The 21,140-nt window shown below is 39.4% G+C and overlaps 3 protein-coding genes across 3 annotated transcripts; all 3 read right to left on the bottom strand.

The window, feature by feature from the left end:
* Positions 1-1,668: 1,668 nt before the first annotated feature.
* LOC307117480 (chemokine XC receptor 1-like) lies at positions 1,669-2,797 on the bottom strand. The gene is made up of 2 exons (XM_079802334.1): positions 2,708-2,797; positions 1,669-2,618 (listed from the first exon to the last, which is right to left on the bottom strand). Exon 2 carries the CDS (start codon positions 2,608-2,610, stop codon positions 1,681-1,683), a length of 930 nt encoding a protein of 309 aa, XP_079658460.1. The 5' UTR covers positions 2,611-2,618; positions 2,708-2,797; the 3' UTR covers positions 1,669-1,680.
* Positions 2,798-7,834: 5,037 nt separating this feature from the next.
* Positions 7,835-9,469, bottom strand: LOC307117479 (chemokine XC receptor 1-like). The gene has a single exon (XM_079802333.1). The coding sequence runs from the start codon at positions 8,963-8,965 to the stop codon at positions 7,952-7,954; it is 1,014 nt and encodes a 337-aa protein (XP_079658459.1). The 5' UTR covers positions 8,966-9,469; the 3' UTR covers positions 7,835-7,951.
* A 9,700-nt stretch (positions 9,470-19,169) lies between these two features.
* Positions 19,170-21,140, bottom strand: xcr1a.1 (chemokine (C motif) receptor 1a, duplicate 1). The gene is made up of 2 exons (XM_079801857.1): positions 21,026-21,140; positions 19,170-20,888 (listed from the first exon to the last, which is right to left on the bottom strand). Exon 2 carries the CDS (start codon positions 20,815-20,817, stop codon positions 19,816-19,818), a length of 1,002 nt encoding a protein of 333 aa, XP_079657983.1. The 5' UTR covers positions 20,818-20,888; positions 21,026-21,140; the 3' UTR covers positions 19,170-19,815.

Below are 21,140 nucleotides of genomic sequence, written 5' to 3'. Positions count from 1 at the left end.
TTACACAAAACCTACCCAAACACTGGGTTGTTACATCTGACCCTGGATCTGTGTTACACAAAACCTAACCAAACACTGGGTTGTTACGTCTGACCCTGGATCTGTGTTACACAAAACCTACCCAAACACTGGGTTGTTACATCTGACCCAGGATCTGTGTTACACAAAACCTAACCAAACACTGGGTTGTTACATCTGACCCTGGATCTGTGTTACACAAAACCTAACCAAACACTGGGTTGTTACATCTGACCCTGGATCTGTGTTACACAAAACCTACCCAAACACTGGGTTGTTACGTCTGACCCTGGATCTGTGTTACACAAAACCTACCCAAACACTGGGTTGTTACATCTGACCCAGGATCTGTGTTACACAAAACCTAACCAAACACTGGGTTGTTACATCTGACCCTGGATCTGTGTTACACAAAACCTAACCAAACACTGGGTTGTTACATCTGACCCTGGATCTGTGTTACACAAAACCTACCCAAACACTGGGTTGTTACATCTGACCCTGGATCTGTGTTACACAAAAACTACCCAAACACTGGGTTATTACATCTGACCCTGGATCTGTGTTACACAAAACCTAACCAAACACTGGGTTGTTACGTCTGACCCTGGATCTGTGTTACACAAAACCTAACCAAACACTGGGTTGTTACATCTGACCCTGGATCTGTGTTACACAAAAACTACCCTTAAATAACCCCAAAAATGACCCAAAAGGCTCAACCCAGGATTTGGGTAGTAAAAATAACCCACTTTTTTACAGGGCTCCCACGGGGTCTTAAAAAGCCTTAAAAGCATTGCATTTATTAATTTGGAAATAATACCTTAAAAAGACTTTAAAAAGTCTCGGATTTTGATGTCTGGGTTCTAAAAATTGTGCTGTATGTAACTTCTCCGTATTGTGTTTTTCCTCAAAAGTTTCATTTGTCAACCACGATTATTTTGATTAAATAACGTAGTATAAATAAAGAGTGGCGGAACCAATAATTGAGAACCCAACGCAGCCCCGGGTCACAGTACAAAATATTGCATGATGCCTTCAGTAAATGAAGATCACGCACTACAGCACCACAACCATAGACTACAACACAACACAGACCTCAAGCAACAAGCAAAGGAGAAGCGCGAAATAGGTATTCATTTTTATATAAATGGTCTTAAAAAAACCTGTAGGAACCCTGTTTTAGAGAACACGTCAACATATTCTACTAACCTGAACCCTAACACCTAGCATTAACCCTAACCTAACAGTCTACAAATATCCTAATGAGAGTTAGTTGACATGTAGTTGCAAAGTTACTTAGATTCAGTAGAATGTCTAAAGTGGACCATCGAAATTGAGTAACCTCATTCTAATATGCTTAAGAAATGTAGAAAACGGCTGATTGATATTTTTGTGGATATTTTTGCAGGATTCTTTGAGTTAAAAGTTCAAAAGAACAGTATTTGTTTGAAACCGAAATCTTTTGTAACTCTATAAATGTCTCTTACTGTCACTTTTGAGTGGTTTAATGCATCCTTGATGAGTAAAAGTATGAATTTCCTTGAACTTTTGAAACTTTTGAAATGTAGTGCATGATGTAATGTACATTGTTAGAGTTCTTGCTTTTTAACAAACACCATAAACAGAAAAGGAGTAAGACATTCTTTTCAGGGTTCAGCTTTATTTTGGACACATTTTCTTCAGTATCATCCGTAAATGTTTCTGGAATTTCTCTCCAATTAGAGCATAAAGCACTGGGTTTAAGCAGCAGTGTGAAAAAGCCAACAGTCGGCAAGCGTAAAATGCATAATCAAGACGAATGGATACCTTACAGTCTGTGAATGGAGATAAACCATAATTATGCAAAATTCTCAAGAGCACAACAATGTTGTATGGAGCCCAACCGACGAAGAACACCAGGCCGATGCAGAATATTAGCTTGATGGTCTTGTTTCGCAGCTTTGTTCGGGACCGCTTGATTGTCAGAAACATTCTGACATGGCAAAATCCCATGATGCAAAATGCAATCAGGAAAAAAATGCTTTGTGAATAAACAGCCACATGTTTTGCACTAAAACTGTCAAATTCACAGTAAAGATTATTATCGTGTTGCAAGACGATGCTACGGAGAGAGACTGACAGAGCAGCCGCTCCGCTCATGATCCAAATGACGAAGGGAGCGACTGCAAAACCTCTGCATTCCTCCCAGTCAGACAGAGGATGAACCACTGCCATGTAACGCTGAATGGTCATGAGAGTTAAGAACAACACGCTGCTGTAAAAGCCAAGATAGAAGAAAAACTTCACCGCTTTGCAGCCGCCATCTCCAAACGTCCAACCCCAGATGTAGTACGAGGCCCAGAATGGAAGTCCGAAAGTAAACAGCAGATCTGACAGAGCTAAATTGAGAATCAGGATGTTTATCAGGCATCTAAACTTCTCGTACAGCACCAGGATGACCAGAACCAGCAGGTTACCAATGCAACTAAACACAACCAGAAGAGTGAAAAACAGTGGAATAACAATGGATCCGAATTTCACTACCTCCTCTTTGCGACATAGTTGGTCTTCTGGTGTATCATACTCAGGAGTTGTGTAGTCTTCAGTCATGATGTTCTCTACATGATAATATTAATTGTGTTGTTAGAATTCATTCATTGTATTTATTAAAAAATACAAGATATAATAAAGAATAATTAAGTCTTACCTTAATTTTGTCAGTCCTCTTAGTACTAATGATTCTTCAAATCTCCTGGCTAACTGGACGGGGATATTTGTGCGTTCTAATGATGAATGGGAGGGTTAAAGTTGTGACAACCTCAAAACTCAACCATTCCTCTTTCTCTCACAAACATGAAATGAAAGTATCGCTTTCACAATGAAAGCTATTGTTTTCATGCTAAGTGTTGCGGCAAAACACATTTTGAGGTAGTTGCCAGTTAATGGGCATTTGGGCATTTCAAAACTTTGGTTTATTGTAGTGTTCGTATTAATTTGATTTCCATGTTAAAAAGTGAAACCGCATAATTCAAGTCTGCATAGTTCTAGCTTTTGCTTTTGTTTCGAGTTTGAAATCATCAGCAGTGAATTTACATGATCAATGTCAGTAAATAGATGAAAAAATGCTTGATAGCTGCTTTTTTGTGCATGTTTTTCAAATCTATACGAATCTTATATCTAAACGAAGATATAATAGATATAGATATGATTATTGAAGAAAATGTATAAATACATTTTGGATAAACCTATAAAAATAAATAATTATCTGCAGAAAGGCCACACTGAAGACTGAGATTAGCATTTCACATGTCGGCAAATCTAATGCACCAAAAAACAATCAAAAATTGATTTACAGAATTAAATTAGAACATCATATACCTTTATAAAAAATAAAAATAAAAAATAAATAAATAAGGTGCAGAACAAACGTGTGCAAAATGCCTAAAGTGCAGAGGAACATATATTCAAAACACGAGCCACAAATAGTTAAATTAGACAACGCTGAGTGATCAATAAATAAAATAATTTATTAAATAAATTATTAAAATAATTAAAGTATAGCCATAATTGTTAACTTTGTCGTTTTAACTGCAGAGACCACAATAAACGCTAAACTGGAATGGCAGTCTTTTTTGCTAAACATGTCCACAGCATCCAAAAATCAAATTAGAACCAGCTGTAATGTTTTGAAATCACTTAAACCCTACCTGATCAGGAAAAAAATCCAGTCTTTCACTCTGCCTAGTGTTTGTTTGAGTCTTTTCAAATTGCTGTTTATTTGAAGTTTGTTTATTAACCCTCTGGGGTACTTCGGGTCAAAAATGACCCGAAGCGTTTTATCATTTTTTTTTCTTCAAATCGTAGCTTCATCGGAATGGTCCAAAACTTGGTGACTTTATTGGTACTTGATATATGAACACCCAAAAAAATTGGGGACAGGATTTGAAAAGTTGAACCATTTTTTTTTGGTCGTAAAAAAAATAGTCACACTAGGACACATCAGCTAGGATGCAGAAAAAAAGGACTCAACAGTGAAGGGGTGAGTCTAACATCAAGAGTGTGTGTGTGTGTGTGTGTGTGTGTGTGTGTGTGTGTGTGTGTGTGTGTGTGTGTGTGTGTGTGTGATGTTTTAGAGATTCACCCCTTCACTGTTGAGTCCTTTTTTTCTGCATCCTGGCTGATTTGTAGATCGTATGCACAAAAAAACTCTGTATTTTCATATTTTTGCCAATTTTCCATTCATTTCCTATGTGGGTCATTTTTGACCCGAAGGTCCTGAGTGTGATTATTTTTTACGACCACTTAGACTTTTCAAATCCGGTGTTCATATACCAAGTACCAATAAAGTCACCAAGTTTCGGACCATTCCAATGAAGCTACAATTTTTTACATTTTTGTATAAAACGCAAGATCCACTATAGTGGTAAAAATGTGCTATTGCGTGATAAAAATGCTCAATGTGTCCGCCGGATGGCACCGATCTCATTTAAAAAATTGCTTTCATGAGGCCTAGGCTTGACTCTAAAATGAAATACAGCTTTAATAAATAAATAAATATATATATATATATATATATATATATATATATATATATATATATATATATATATATATATATATATATATATATATATATATATATATATATATATATATATATATATATATATATATATATATATATATATAATTTTTTTTACTATATTCAATGGGAAAAAATGGGTCATAATTATTGCATAAATATTCATTATAAATCATAAAATTATCTCAAAACCAAAAAAAAAGGAAAAAATATTATTGAACAAAAATATATTTAATTGATTTTACTCAAATCTTTTTTTATCTTAATCCCGCCCTCTGGGTAATTTTTGACCTGAAGGTCCTGAGTGTGACCCATAAATGAAGAACCCCAGAGGGTTAAGCGTGCTGGGCAACCACCCAGTAGAGCATTACAATAATCTAGCCTTGAGGTCATGAACACATGAACTACCTTTTCAATATTTGTCATTAGCCTCTTTCACACAGCAGTCCTGGGGAATTGCTGGGAAATTACTAGAATGACTTTACAGGTAAATACACAAATATACTGTTCACACAAGCAACAGCGTTCTGGCTTTTTACCGGTAAGAGACCGTTCACACATCCGCACCAAAATACCGGTAACTTCTGTGATGTCAGTCATCTTTAAACGCTGCTGTCTTCATTCGCCTGCATAAGAAGAAGCAATTTAGTTTCTCTAACTGTTCAATTTGACAACATATTTTGACGTCTGAGTGAAAGGCATAAAGGGGTGATAAAACAGAGTTTTTGCTCTTAAAAACACGAGACGCGTATAATAGTATCTGCTGAGCCGCGGCGCTGATGAATGGAAAAGGTGGCTGGGTCTACAGGTGCTGGTCATATAATTAGAATATCATCAAAAAGTTGATTTATTTCACTAATTCCATTCAAAAAGTGAAACTTGTGTTATATTCATTCATTACACACAGACTGATATATTTTCAAACGTTTATTTCTTTTAATTTTGATGATTATAACAGACAACTAAGGAAAATCCCAAATTTAGTATCTCAGAAAATTAGAATATTGTGAAAAGGTTAAATATTGAAGAGACCTGGTGCCACACTCTAATCAGCTTATTAACTAAAACACCTGCAAAGGCCTTTAATGGTCTCTCAGTCTAGTTCTGTAGGCTACACAATCATGGGGAAGACTGCTGACTGGACAGTTCCAAAAGACGTCCATTGACCTTGCACAAGGAGGGCCAGACACAAAAGGTCATTGCAAAAAAGGCTAGCTTTTTACAGAGCTCTGTGTCCAAGCACATTAATAGAGAGGTGAAGGGAAGGAAAAGATGTGGTAGAAAAAAGTGTACAAGCAATAGGGATAACCACACCCTGGAGAGGATTGTGAAACAAAACCCATTCAAAAATATGGGGGAGATTCATAAAGAGTGGACTGCAGCTGGAGTCAGTGCTTCAAGAACCACTACACACAGACGTGTGCAAGACATGGGTTTCAGCTGTCGCATTCCTTGTGTCAAGCCACTCTTGAACAACAGACAGCATCAGAAGCGTCTCGCCTGTGCTAAAGACAAAAAGGAAAAAAAGTGGTCCAAAGTAATGTTCTCTGTTGAAAGTAAATTTTGCATTTCCTTTGGAAATCAGGGTCCCAGAGTCTGGAGGAAGAGAGGAGAGGCACACAATCCATGTTGCTTGAGGTCCAGTGTAAAGTTTTCACAGTCAGTGATGGTTTGGGGTGCCATGTCATCTGCTGGTGTTGGTCCACTGTGTTTTCTGAGGTCCAAGGTCAACGCAGCCGTATACCAGGAAGTTTTAGAGCACCTCATGCTTCCTGCTGCTGACCAACTTTATGGAGATGCAGATTTCATTTTCCAACAGGACTTGGCACCTGCACACAGTGCCAAAGCAACCAGTACCTGGTTTAAGGACCATGGTTTCCCTGTTCTTAATTGGCCAGCAAACTCGCCTGACCATAGAAAATCTATGGGGTATTGTGAAGAGGAAGATGCGATATGCCAGACCCAACAATGCAGAAGAGCTGAAGGCCACTATCAGAGCAACCTGGGCTCTCATAACACCTGAGCAGTGCCACAGACTGATCGACTCCATGCCACGCCGCATTGCTGCAGTAATTCAGGCAAAAGGAGCCCCAACTAAGTATTGAGTGCTGTACATGCTCATACTTTTCATGTTCATACTTTTCAGTTGGCCAAGATTTCTAAAGTGATCTTAAGCGGTCTTAAGTGATATTCTAATTTTCTGAGATACTGAATTTGGGATTTTCCTTAGTTGTCAGTTATAATCATCAAAATTAAAGAAATAAACATTTGAAATATATCAGTCTGTGTGTAATGAATGTATATAATCTACAAGTTTCACTTTTTGAATGGAATTAGTGAAATAAATCAACTTTTTGATGTTCTAATTATATGACCAGCACCTGTAGACTGCAACACGTTAAAAAAGCTGTGAGAAAGATGATAATTTAGTGCGATCATTACTGTAATCGTTTAGTTAATTTACCAGTAAAGACTGTATGTGTGCAAGGGGCTATTGAGCACCGCAACCCCATATAGCCAAAATGACATGATCTTCGTTTCATAACACCTCTGCGAAGATCCGACTGTGAGATTGGTAGTCGAATCAGGCTCCTCCTATCAAAGAATCGAATCTTCAACTATTCAAGGTCACCCCTAAATTATACATTTAAGTACTGAGTAATATTAATTAACTACATGTAGGCTACTTACTATAGGGTTAGGATTGTGGTTTAGTTTGGTTTAGAGTTAGTTGCATGTAATTATGCATAATTTAAAGTTATTACGATAGTAACTACATGTAACGTATATAATAATGACACCGCAAAATAAAGTGTTACCATTCATTTAAAAAGTTGTAAACGTATGTTGTTTTTATGAAGGTGATTATGGTTGCAGGGCTATCGTGTAGAGTGTATAGGCTACAATATTTTGTTATTAACCTCTTAAAAATCTTTGTTTGGTATCTCAAATCTTCCATTTTCCTGTTTATGTAGATCAATGATGATGCTGTGCTTCCTTTCACAGACCACGTAGACCACTTTGTCAAGTGAAAGAAAAAAGTGTCACTTTCCAGTCATAACTATTTGCACATTTCACTGCACAGAAACAAAACTGTGTAATCTGCGTTTTTCAAAGACCGTTGTCATGCGGTTTCTTTTACAGTAAGTTTAGGTGGGAGTGTTTTGATAAAGTCACGAACACTTTATTCACAGCATATTTTCCTTTCGGGCTGCATGAACTCAAAACATGCTTTTACACAAAGATAGCATTCAAGGATTTTGTTTAATGTTTCATACCAATGATGATTTGATCCAATCTGCCCCCAGATTCATCAAACCTTCTTATGACTCAAGTATTTATCTCGCCAAGTCGAACAAAGCAGATTGCTCATAGACTTAAATCTTTACATAAGACCCTCCTGGGAATTGCTAGCAAATTATTACAGAACCTTGCATCTACAAAAACTAAAAAGGCTGGGTTCAAGCAACAGTGTGTAAAAGCTAACATTCGGCAAGCATAATATGCATAATCGAGTCTGATGCTTACTGTACAGTCTGTGAATGGCTGGATGTTCTGATCGGTCAAAGATTTTAAGAACATAACAATGTTATATGGAGCCCAACCAACAAAAAACACCAGCACAATAACAAATGTTAGTCTAACAGTCTTGTGTCTCTTATTGGTCCTAGATTTTGTTATCGTCCAAAGCATTCTGCCACAGCAAAATCCCATTATTAGAAATGCAATGAAGAAAAAAGCATTTTGAAAATAAGCAATGCCAGATTTCATTTCAACAGTGCCGTATTCACAGTATGTATTGTCAAAATGTGTTATGACTTTGCTATGAAATGAACTGAGCAATGAAACCGTTCCGCTCAGGATCCAAACGATAACAGGAGCGACTGAAAAGCCTTTGTGTTTTTCCCAGTCAGACAGAGGATGAACCACTGCCATGTAACGCTGAATGGTCATGAGAGTTAAGAACAACACGCTGCTGTAAAAGCCAACATAGAAGAAAAACTTCACCGCTTTACAGCCGCCATCTCCAAACGTCCAACCCCAGATGTAGTACGAGGCCCAGAATGGAAGTCCGAAAGTAAACAGTAGATTTGATAGCGCTAAATTGAGGATGAACACGTTGGTCATGGATTTGAGACTCTCGTAAAGTGCCAGGATGACCAGAACAAGGATGTTCCCAATGCAGCTTAACACAACAACTAATGAGAAAAAGACTGGAATAATAATGGATCCAACTTTCACCACCTCTTCTTTACGACACAACTGGTCTTCATAGTCAATGTCATAGTAGTCTAGGTCCATTGTTTCCTTGTCGGTCATGTTGTTCTGCAACATCCCAAACTGACCAGATCTGATTTGTCCAGGTTCAATTCTTTGCTCCATGTATACTGAAAACAAAGTTTTTTACTCAGAAATTGCTTGTAAATTTCAGACATACAAAGTTACACAATAAATAAAACATTTGAAATAGAAAGACTGAAATGGTATTTTCTTGTAACACATTGAAATAATATTTCATTTTCAACTTTAGAGGATGTCTATGAAGAGACATTAATATAATCTTCCTTTTCATTTGGGGAAAAAGAGAAGTTATACCTGTCAGAAGCAAACAGCTTACCTGAATTCTTGATGATATGGACCTTGTAGAGCACAATGATGATCAAAACAGCTCATTAAAAAAACTGCTACACACACCACAATCTCTAGTATAAAATTAACTGGAATTTCATGAACTTTGTACATCCATGGTCACATTTTTTCTCAAGATGTGCATATCATCATTGTGATGTTACATGTTCCTTAGATCAACTAGTTAAAATGACAGAAAATTAAAAGAATGTAATCACTGTATTAAAAAGAGCAGCATGATTGTTCTTGGAGTGATTTGTGAGTGATGTTGACATGCATCCTCCCTCAAACCTCAGCCTCTAGATCCTTTCATCTCACGTACACAGAGGAAGCTGAAGTGGCTTTGTGATCTTTACAACTGAAGTAACTGTTCCACTTAACCCATTTGCAATGGTAGACAAGACATACAACAATATATAATACAATCTAAAAGGTTAAATGGAACCTTAAAGGGTTCTGTGAGGCACTTAAAACCTTTTAGGAGTTCCCATCATGGGTTCATTTTTATGGATTTAGTTTTGATTGTTTTATTTTTTTAAACCGCTCATAAACATACTTTAAAGTACTATGATATCTTTTATGATATTTTTCTTTATGTGGCCTCAGTTCATTGGGGTTCTAAATATTTCTAAAGAACCCTTTATGCCAAAAAGGTTCTATATAACTAGAAATGTCTTAAATGAAATGTCTTAAAATACTTTCATGTTTAATAGGTTATTATTATAATTTTTTTCTTGTGATAAAGTATTTACAAACTGGTTAAATCATAAAATTGCATTAAAGTTAATAATGAATTAAAGCTGCAAGCAGCGATGGCGGGCCCGCCACCCCGGTGGCTTCAGGGCAACTGCGCACGACAGGCAATATGCATTTAAACAGAAGAGTATTTTAAAATCGCTCGAATATGCCACATTTACCGCAGCAGCTGGTGCCACACCCATGATGTTATTTAAATATAGATACATTTTAATGTCATAGGATATAATAGATCACTTTCAAATATGTGCAAAGTTATCTTTTGCTGCTCAAAATTCTGTAAGTCCAGAAGGCCAGTATTTAATTCAAGGTATTGTATAGTGTTTTTTTTTTTTACTTATTCACATTAAAGTGATACTTATTTGTGATAGCCTATGATATGAAAGGGGTAGTAAATTATCATCATCAAGAGAGAAAATCTCTGATGTGTGTGTCGAGTTTCATGCAATTTCAAGCATGCTAAGAGTCTCCAAAACACCCAAAAAAGATTATTAAACTTTGACACGGTCATAGCAACAGTATTTAAAATATCAGGAATCCATTCATATGTCTCTATCTGCCATGTTTTGACATTATACTGATGAAGTTTGAAGTAAATCGGGTGAAAATAAGAAAATAATTGAAAGTGACACTACGTGCTGCCAGTTGGTGGCGCAATAACTTTGACTGAATATTGGCATGTAGATGTGTTCAGGCCAGGACTCTTATCAAACATGTGAAGTTTGGGGCAGATCGGACATTGAATGCCCGAGTTACAAAAACTTCCTGTGTCATGGGTTAAGGTTAAATGGAACTAGGAGAAGCGCGCCGAGAGTGAAGGAGCGCATTGAAGCCGTGTGTAAGTGTTTTTTCTAATTACTCAGTTTGCTGGATTTGCTCAGCGTATTACACGCTATCAAGTGGATACATTTCGATTCTGTAGTTATTTTTCGATTTATAATTTTACTGGTTAAGATAATTGTATTTGAACTATAACCAGGGGTGTTTTTGCCGGCCGCACTCAATTGTTATTGCGGGATATTCGCACTAGTGAGTGATAGTTTCGCTTTTGAGCTGAGCCATTGACAGGCTGTTGCCTTGATTGTTTGGGCGAATTACAAAAGCGTCCTCACCTGTTCTGAATGCAGTGATTAGCATCTATTTAATACGCTCGTTAACGCTGGTGCGTTCAGCCTCCTCGTGTGAAGACCGAAGAGTGTAAAGACCATTCGACTCTACTCTGCGCGACTCCACTCGAGCAAGGACACTGACAAGGCACTTAATAGCTTTCCTTCTACTCTGTCCACTTTGTGTTTTCATCTGTTTATTTCTCTAACCCGTATTCACTATGTGCTTCCAAATCTATACTAGTACCACATACACCCGTAAGTCACGCTCAGTACATTCTAGGCGCCGTAATCCTAATAATCTGCAAAGTGTACCTATTTCCTCTGCTACATTAATGTCCATTCCAATTGGTCTGTGGAATTGCCAGTCTGCTGTAAACAAAGCAGACTTTATTCCATCTATTTCTACTCATTCACATTTCAGTCTCATGGCTCTGACTGAAACCTGGATCAAACCAGAAGACACTGCCACTCCTGCTGCTCTCTCAAATAATTTCACTTTTTCACACACCCCACGCCCGATTGGGAGGGGTGGAGGTACTGGTTTGCTCATCTCAAATGATTGGAAATTTGAGCCCATTCCTTCTCTATCTGGCAACTGCTCATTTGAATCACATTCAATAACTATCACTCACCCGGCTAAAATCCATGTTGTAGTTATTTATCGCCCTCCAGGTCAACTGGGTAACTTCTTGGATGAATTGGATATTTTACTCTCTCACTTCCCTGAGGATGGCACTCCTCTGGTACTGCTTGGTGACTTCAACATCCACCTTGATAAACCCATGGCTGCAGACTTCAGGCTGCAGACTTCTGACCTCATTTGACTTTAAGCGAGTATCTACTACAGCTACTCACAAATCAGGTAACCATCTGGACCTGATCTACACACGCTACTGCTCCACAGACAACACTTTAGTTACTCCACTGCACACCTCAGATCACTTTCTCATCACTCTTAACCTCATACTGACTCCGGACACAACACGCACTCCTCCGCAGATCACCTTTCGGCGTAATCTACGCTCGCTCTCTTCCTCCCGTCTATCCACTATGGTTTCATCCTCACTCCCTCCACCTGCCGAGTTCTCAGCACTAGACACTAACAGTGCTACTGACACTCTTTGCTCCACTCTAACATCTTGCTTAGACAACCTCTGTCCCCTTTCATCCAGGCCAGCCCGCACCACCCCCTCTGCCCCCTGGCTGTCTGATGTTCTCCGTGAACATCGCTCTGGACTCCGGGCGGCAGAGAGGAAGTGGCGCAAAACTAAAAACGCTACTGACCTAACCCTGTATCAGTCTCTTCTCGCTTCTTTCTCTACTAATGTCTCCACTGCTAAAACTACATACTCTCGTGCACTTTTCAAAACATTCTCTTCGCTCCTTTGTCCCCCCCTCCCCCCCTCCCCCCCTCGTCAACTCTTACAGCTGATGACTTTGCATCATTTTTCACAAACAAAACCTCTTCCATCAGCAGCCAATTCTCCACACCACAAACCGACACACACATCCCAACAACCATCACACACACGTTCCCCTCCTTCTCTCTGCTCTCCGAAGCAGATGTCTCCAAACTCACCCTTTCCAATCATCCCACTACATGTCCGCTTGATCCTATCCCCACTCACCTCCTTCAGGCCATTTCTTCTTCTGTTACTCCTGCACTCACTCACATTGTCATTTACATTTACATTTACATTTATGCATTTGGCAGACGCTTTTATCCAAAGCGACTTACATTGCATTCAAGATACACATTTTACATTTCGTCAGTTCTTGCTTTCCCTGGGAATCGAACCCATGACCTTGGCGTTGCTAGCGCCATGCTCTACTGTTTGAGCTACAGGAAAGCCATTGTCAACACCTCTCTTCACACCGGGATTTTCCCCACAGCATTTAAGCAGGCTCGGGTAACCCCACTGCTTAAGAAACCCTCTCTAAACCCAGCACTTTTAGAAAACTACAGACCGGTATCCCTTCTGCCTTTCATTGCAAAGACACTTGAGCGGGTTGTGTTTAATCAGCTCTCTACGTTTCTTGAACAGAACAACCTCCTGGACATCAACCAATCCGGTTTCAAAAGCGGCCACTCAACTGAGACTGCCCTGCTCTCGGTTACGGAGGCACTGAGACAGGCAAGAGCAGCCTCCAAATCCACAGTACTTATCTTACTGGATTTGTCTGCTGCTTTTGACACAGTTAATCACCAGATCCTCCTGTCAACTCTCATGAAGATGGGCATCTCAGGAACTGCTCTCCAGTGGTTCATGTCTTACCTCTCAGGTAGGTCCTTCAGGGTGTCATGGAGTGGTGTAGTGTCTAATTCACATCATCTAGCCACTGGCGTTCCCCAGGGCTCAGTGCTTGGACCACTTCTCTTCTCCATCTACATGTCATCATTGGGATCGGTCATTCAGAAACATGGCTTTTCCTATCACTGCTATGCCGACGACACTCAACTCTACTTCTCATTTCAACCAGATGATCCACTGGATGGTGTTCGTATCGCTGCCTGCCTAACAGACATTTCAGCCTGGATGAAGGAACATCACCTGCAACTCAACCTTGCAAAGACAGAACTGCTTGTGGTCTCAGCCAAACCAGCACTGCATCACAATCTCAAATCAAATCAAATCAAATCAAAATCAAATCACTTTATTTGTCACTCTACATATGCACAAGTGCAACAGTAGGTGAAATTCTTAGGTGCAGTTCCGAGCAACATGGTAGTCATGACATGACATGTACAACATTTAAAGCAGCATCAGATTACACTGATGCGCCCACAATTACTCACAGCACAGTAAACTCTACAATAAACAATAAATAATTTACACAATGTGAGTGTAGTTCTCACAGCTTTAAACAATATACACATACTTACAATATACATATACTTTAAACAATATACACTAAACATACACTAAACAATATACATTACGCTATAATAGTAATAATAATATACAATGTACAGTATAAAATATTATTCACAGATTGAAAAATTGAAATCCAAAGTGCAATAGATGCTGTATGATAAATAAATGTGTATATAATGTGTGTTTATCTACAGTGGGTTGTGCTGAGTGATATTCTGTCCAGTGTGTGTTATGATCCTGATGGGTCAAGAGTTAAGGAGTCTGATTGTTTGTGGGAAGAAGCTGTTCTGGAGTCGGCTGGTGCGTGATCTGATGCTGCGGTACCGTCTGCCTGATGGCATCAGTGAGAGCAGCCCATGGTTCGGGTGGCTAGAGTCTCTGATGATCCTCTGAGCTCTCTTCACACACCGCCTGACATAAATGTCCTGGAGGGAGGGAAGCTCACCTCCGATGATGCAGCTGGCCGTGCGCACTACCCTTTGCAGGGCTTTGCGGCTGCGGGCGGTACTGTTGCCGTACCAGGTGGTGATGCAGCCAGTCAGCAGGCTCTCTATGGTGCAGGTGTAGAACCGTGTGAGGATGTGGCGGCTCATTCCAAACCTCCTCAGCCGTCGCAGGAAGAAAAGGCGCTGATGAGCCTTCTTCACAACGGCCTCGGTGTGGACGGACCATGAGAGTTCCTCTGTGATGTGGACACCGAGGAACTTGAAGCTGCTGACTCTCTCCACCGGTGCTCCATCGATGGTGATGGGGCGGTGTTCTCTCTCATTCCTCCTGAAGTCGACCACCAGCTCCTTGGTCTTGCTGACGTTGAGGGAGAGGTTGTGCTCCTGACACCATCGTGTCAGAGTGTGCACCTCCTCTCTGTAGGCCGTTTCATCATTGTCAGTGATGAGACCTACCACCGTCGTATCGTCAGCAAACTTGATGATGGTGTTGGAGCTGTGGGTTGCCACACAGTCATGTGTGTACAAAGAGTACAGGAGTGGGCTGAGAACACAGCCCTGAGGGGCTCCAGTGTTGAGAGTCAGTGGTGAGGAGATGTTACTGCCCATTCTGACCACCTGGCGTCTGTTTGACAGGAAGTCCAGGATCCAGCTGCATAACAAGCTGTTTAAGCCGAGAGCCCGGAGTTTAATGTCAAGTATGGAGGGCACAATGGTGTTGAATGCTGAGCTGTAGTCTACAAACAGCATTCTCACATATGTGTTCCTCTTTTCCAGGTGGGAGAGAGCAGTGTGAATTGTTGATGAAATGGCATCATCAGTGGAGCGGTTTTTGCGGTATGCAAACTGCAGTGGGTCCAGTGAGGGGGGGAGAACAGAGCAGATGTGGTTTCTGACTAGTCTCTCAAAGCATTTGCTGATGATGGGGGTCAGAGCAACAGGACGCCAGTCGTTTAAGCAGAGTGTTTTTGACTGCTTAGGTACAGGAACAATGGTGGACGTTTTGAAGCATGTGGGGACCACAGACAGGGAGAGGGACAGGTTAAAAATGTCCGTGAAAACTCCAGCCAGTTGGCGCGCGCACGCTCTGATGAACCTAGCAATCTCTCCATTCAGCTAGGTTCATCAACCATAACTTCGTCCAGGACAGCCAGGAACCTTGGGGTTGTGATTGATGATCAGCTAAAATTCACTGACCACATTACTGCAAAAACCCGGTCCTGCAGATTTGCACTATTCAACATTAGGAAGATTCGACCCTTCCTATCAGATCATGCCACACAACTACTGGTAAAAGCTCTTGTTCTCTCCAGACTGGACTGCTGTAATGCTCTTCTAGCGGGCCTTCTGGCATGCACTATCAAACCCTTGCAACTGATCCAGAATGCAGCGGCGAGGTTGGTCTTTAATGAGCCGAAGAGAGCACACGTCACGCCTCTCTTCATCAGTCTGCACTGGCTACCAATAGCCATTCACATTAAATTCAAGGCACTGGTGCTTGCCTTTAAAGCAACCACTGGCTCTGCACCAATATACCTAAACTCGCTTGTTCAGACTTACACACCCTCCAGGAACTTACGTTCTGTCAGTGAACGACACCTTGTGGTGCCATACCAGAGAGGCATGAAATCGCTCTCACGGACCTTTTCCTGGACCGCCCCCACTTGGTGGAAAGACCTGCCTATCTCAATTTGTGCGGCCGAATCTGTAGCCATTTTCAAAAAACATCTAAAGACACATCTTTTCCAGCAGCACCTGACCAATCAAGAATAGCACTTATCATTCTATTCATTGTCTGTCTGTCTAATTTATAAAAAAAAAAAAAAAACATTATGTTCTGTGCTAGATTAACTGAGACTTGTTACAGCACTTGCATATTGTTGCCCTTGACTGCTCTAGTTGCTTCTATTGCCCTCATTTGTAAGTCGCTTTGGATAAAAGCGTCTGCTAAATGACTAAATATAATTGTAAATGTAAATGTCATGGCATCAAAATATCAAAATTTGTGAGGCCGCCACGGACACGCCCTTCAAAGAAAACTCAAGATCTTCGCAATTTAACATCGCAAAGGCCTTTAGATTAGACTGTGCAAATATGATGATGATCTGATTAAATCTCTAGGCGGAATTTGTTAAAGTACAACGTCTGGCATTGGCAAAAACTGCACCAATTTAGCAAAGAAAATTCAATATATCTCACTTCCTGTTGGTTTTTCAGATTTGGCGCTTTTTTGTAGGTATTGGGCTGTTGAATGCGTCTATCGAATTTTCATACTCATACATGAAACAGCGTAAATGATGCTTAATTGAAATTTTGTAGGTGGTGCTATCGAACCATTTTGCCATGCCTAATTCTGAAACCCATATCAGATGTACATTTTCACCACTTCTGATGCGTGTGCAAAGTTTAATGAGTTTTCGAGCGTGTTTAGGCCTTCAAAAATGCAATTCACTTGGGAGAAGAAGAATGATGGGCTGAGCAATTACAATAGGGTCTTCACACCTCGAGCCCTAAATATCTGATTTCCTGTTGTTCGGAGCTAATGACTGTAAATTAGAAAGTTGTCCAGCTCAAAGAGAACAATATATTTACAGAGTTTGGTGACTGTAAAAACTAACCCCCCCACTTTTGTCAAAAGATTGCGCTACTGAGCCCCTCCACCACGCCCGTTTTTAAGTCTTTGCCCATATCTACTGGACAGCATGTCTGAAATGTGTGTCGAGTTTCATGTAATTTGAAGCATTGTAAGACTCTCAAAAGCATCGAAAAAGAATATTATAGTTTGATGTGTTGCCATGGCAACAATATTTATAATATCAAGAAGTGCTTACCAGGTTTACATCTGCTATATTTTGAAATCATACTGATGAAGTTTGAAGTAAATCGGGTAAAAATAAGATGATGATTTCAAAGCACATTTTGAAAATAACACACTTCCTGCTGCCAGTTGGGGGTGCTATAACTTTGACTCACAATAGTGACACCCATGTGATCAGCCTCTTACAACGAACACACAGCTGAAGTTTCATACAAATCAGTCAATGTTTGCAGAATTTATAACACACTTCCTGTTTCCCTTTTCTCGCCAATTATTTTTTCTCCTCGCCACGGCCAAACTGTTCGCAATATCAAAAATCTGCTCGCAATTTTGCCTCCTCAATGTCTTGACTTCATGCTGACCAAGTTTGGCACTGATCGGGTGAATCGCCTAGGAGGAGTATATCAAATTCCAGAGCATGCGTTTTCCGAACAACCCATAATAGCTCACTTCCTGTTGGGCTGACGCACAAAAGTTGTTTGGCCCAATGAGATCTATCTGTGTACCGAGTTTCATACATGTACGTGCAAGTGTGTTTGATATATGGACCAAGTTTTCAGACCCCACTTAAGGGGGCGCTGTCGAGCCCTCCTGCCACACCCGGGTACCAGCTTTGGTCTGGCCCTGATGGCTGTAGATTCCGATGTGTGTGCAAAGTTTCAAGAGTTTTCAAGCATGGTAAGGGCCCCAAAAGTGCCAGAGTTTGAAAGTTCAAACTTCATCAGTATAATGTGAAAACATGACAGATAGAGAAATATGAATGGATTTCTGATATTTTAAATACTGTTGCCATGGCAAAGTTTGTATAATCTTTGTGTCAAAGTGACAAAGTTTAATAATCTTTTTGGCTGTTTTTGAGACTTAGCATGCTTGAAATTGCTTGAAACTCGACACACACATCAGAGATGTCAGTCAGTTGAAATGGGCATAGCCTCAGAAACGGGTGTGGTGGAGGGGCTCAGTAGCGCCACCTTTTGTCAAAAGTGTTGATTGGTTGGGTTAGTTTTATCTACAGTTACCAAACTTGGTATATATATTGTTCTCTTCGAGCCGGACAACTTTCTAATTTACAGTCATTAGCTCCGACAGGAAGTCAGATATTTTGGTTTGAATTAGAATTTTTTGGATAAATCAGGCTCTGAGTTTTTACGTTCTCCTCGTAGGCGATTTGTTCAATCTCCACCAAACTCGGTCAACATGAAACAAAGATACGGAGGTTGCTAAAATGCGAACGGATATTGGATATCTCAAACGGTTCTGCTATAGTGAGGGATTAAATAAGGACAATAAAGGGAAACAGAAATTGTCTCATATCTTGTAAAATCATTGTTTTATTTAAATTAAATTAAGATTGTATGTTCGGTAATTGAACCTGGATACATTTTAAATCAATATATTATTTTCCAGATCAATATATAGTGTGTTGTTTTGTTTAGTTTGGTTTAATAAAGTAAGACTGCTGCTAACAGATCCTCTACTTGCCTTATTGTTGAACCAGCCCTTGACTGCATGCTTTATTTTACATTTTACTCATTTTTCCTATTATTCCTTTGCTGGAAAACAAACATCTTCAATTAACAGAATTTGAGGAAATGAACCTGACTGTGGATGTGAAACTTGTTGCATATTTTTTGTTGTGCATAATTTGATACCAATTAACTTTCTGACGGTCGATTTGTCCTGCTATAAGTGAATATAGTTGATTCCACTGATAAACAGAACACATGTCCATATTGAAACTACTGAAAATTATTTTTGTAACTGACCACATTCTTAAAAATAAAGGTTCCAATAGGGGTGTTTTCAGTGATGCCACAGAAAACCATTTTTTGGTTCCTCAAAAAACCTTTCAGTAAACAGTTCTTGGACCATTTTTTCACAGGTTTTAAAAGTCTAAACTTTTTTTTCCACTATAAAGAACCTTTTTTGTATAATGGAAAGGTAAATAGATGCCAATAAAGAACATTTATTTTTAAGAGTGAGGAGCATATGTTTCATAAACTGGACTCTCATAGACTTTATGCTCATGCTCTACTTTACTTTTACTCTACATTATTGAATTTATACCATACAAGCAGTGACATAAACATGGAAACAATCATGTAAACACATACAGTAAATAAAATATATAGATATATACAGATGTGAAAATCTTTTCTGCATTAATGACAAAAATTGTATAAAAATGGAACATTTGTCAGTGGTTCATTCATTACATACTTCTGGTTTGTTTGACCTTTCATGAAATGAGAACTTCAACCACAAAAAGGAAGAACCTAGAATTTAAAACATGATTTTTTTTCATAACTGAATGCTTTTGCTGCTTGATAGAGAGGAATTTTCCTGCCAAGGCAACATTTCGTCCATTTTTTATATTTTAATCATGCAACGATTGTAATTATATTGGCAGTAGGTGCGCAATGACTCAACAAAGTTTTCAAATAATAAATTCCAGCACATTAAAAATATTAAAACAATGCTACAGGAGCTACAACAGAATCGTTACCCTCTTAAAAATATGTACATCATTCACAAATTCACAGCATCTTGGAACTCATGGTTGGTTCATTGCATTCGCTAAAAGTACTTGAGTTTTCTCTTAGTACATTGAACCCTGCGATTGATTTTTTGCCAATCCGGTTTGACTGAAATCGAAGTTTTTTTTTTTTTGAAAGATCTTCTGAAGAATTGATTTTAGATGATTCCTGAACTTTACGCCAATGAAAACGTAAAACACAGGGTTCAAGCAACAGTGTGTAAAAGCTAACATTCGGCAAGCATAATATGCATAATCGAGTCTGATGCTTACTGTACAGTCTGTGAATGGCTTGATGTTCAGATCGGTCAAAGATTTTAAGAACATAACAATGTTATATGGAGCCCAACCAAGAAAAAACACCAGTGCAATGCAGAATATTAGTCTAACAGTCTTGTGTCTCTTATTGGTCCTAGATTTTGTTATTGTCTGTAGCATTCTGCCATAGCAAAATCCCATTATTAGAAATGCAATGAAGAAAAAAGCATTTTGAAAATAAGCAATGCCAGATTTCATTTCAACAGTGCCGTATTCACAGTATGAATTGTCAAAATGTGTTATAGCTTTGCTATGAAATGAACCGAGCAATGAAACCGTTCCGCTCAGGATCCAAACGATAACAGGAGCGACTGAAAAGCCTTTGCATTTCTCCCAGTCAGACAGAGGATGAACCACTGCCATGTAACGCTGAATGGTCATGAGAGTTAAGAACAACACGCTGCTGTAAAAGCCAACATAGAAGAAAAACTTCACCGCTTTACAGCCGCCATCTCCAAACGTCCAACCCCAGATGTAGTACGAGGCCCAGAATGGAAGTCCGAAAGTAAACAGCAGATCTGACAGAGCTAAATTGAGGATGAACACGTTGGTCATGGATTTGAGACTCTCGTAAAGTGCCAGGATGACCAGAACAAGGATGTTCCCAATGCAGCTTAACACAACAACTAATGAGAAAAAGACTGGAATAATAATGGATCCAACTTTCACCACCTCTTCTTTACGACACAACTGGTCTTCATAGTCAGTGTCATAGTAGTCTAGGTCCATTGTTTCATTGTCGGTCATGTTGTTCTGCAACTTCACAAACTACTTCAGTCAGAGATCCGATTTGTCCTGGTTCAGTTCTTTACGGTTTTCTGTGGAGAATCAACAGACATTAATGAAATGGGTCTTTTCTTTAGGACAAAACAACAGAAGAAAATCATATTAATCTGTTTAGCTAAATTTATTCCAGTTAGAAAATACTAAATACAGCCTGCCATTTAGTTCTTACCTGCTCTTTCCACTGTGTCTCTTTTCTAGCTAAAAGGAATCAATTTGATAGGAAATAAAACCATAGTCCCCACTTTTTTTTAGGTTGTTATATCTTGTCAAGACAGCTGAGCAGA

The sequence above is a fragment of the Gobio gobio genome (assembly GCF_949357685.1).
Source record: "Gobio gobio genome assembly, chromosome: 21".
Taxonomy (NCBI): Eukaryota; Metazoa; Chordata; class Actinopteri; order Cypriniformes; family Gobionidae; genus Gobio; species Gobio gobio.
Note: the sequence above shows the minus strand (reverse complement) of the source record. Positions and strands in the feature narration are given on the sequence as shown.

Coding starts and splice junctions, on each gene's coding strand:
- LOC307117480 (XM_079802334.1), bottom strand. CDS start 2,610: ATGACTGAAGACTACACAACTCCTGAGTATGATACACCAGAAGACCAA.
- LOC307117479 (XM_079802333.1), bottom strand. CDS start 8,965: ATGGAGCAAAGAATTGAACCTGGACAAATCAGATCTGGTCAGTTTGGG.
- xcr1a.1 (XM_079801857.1), bottom strand. CDS start 20,817: ATGACCGACAATGAAACAATGGACCTAGACTACTATGACACTGACTAT.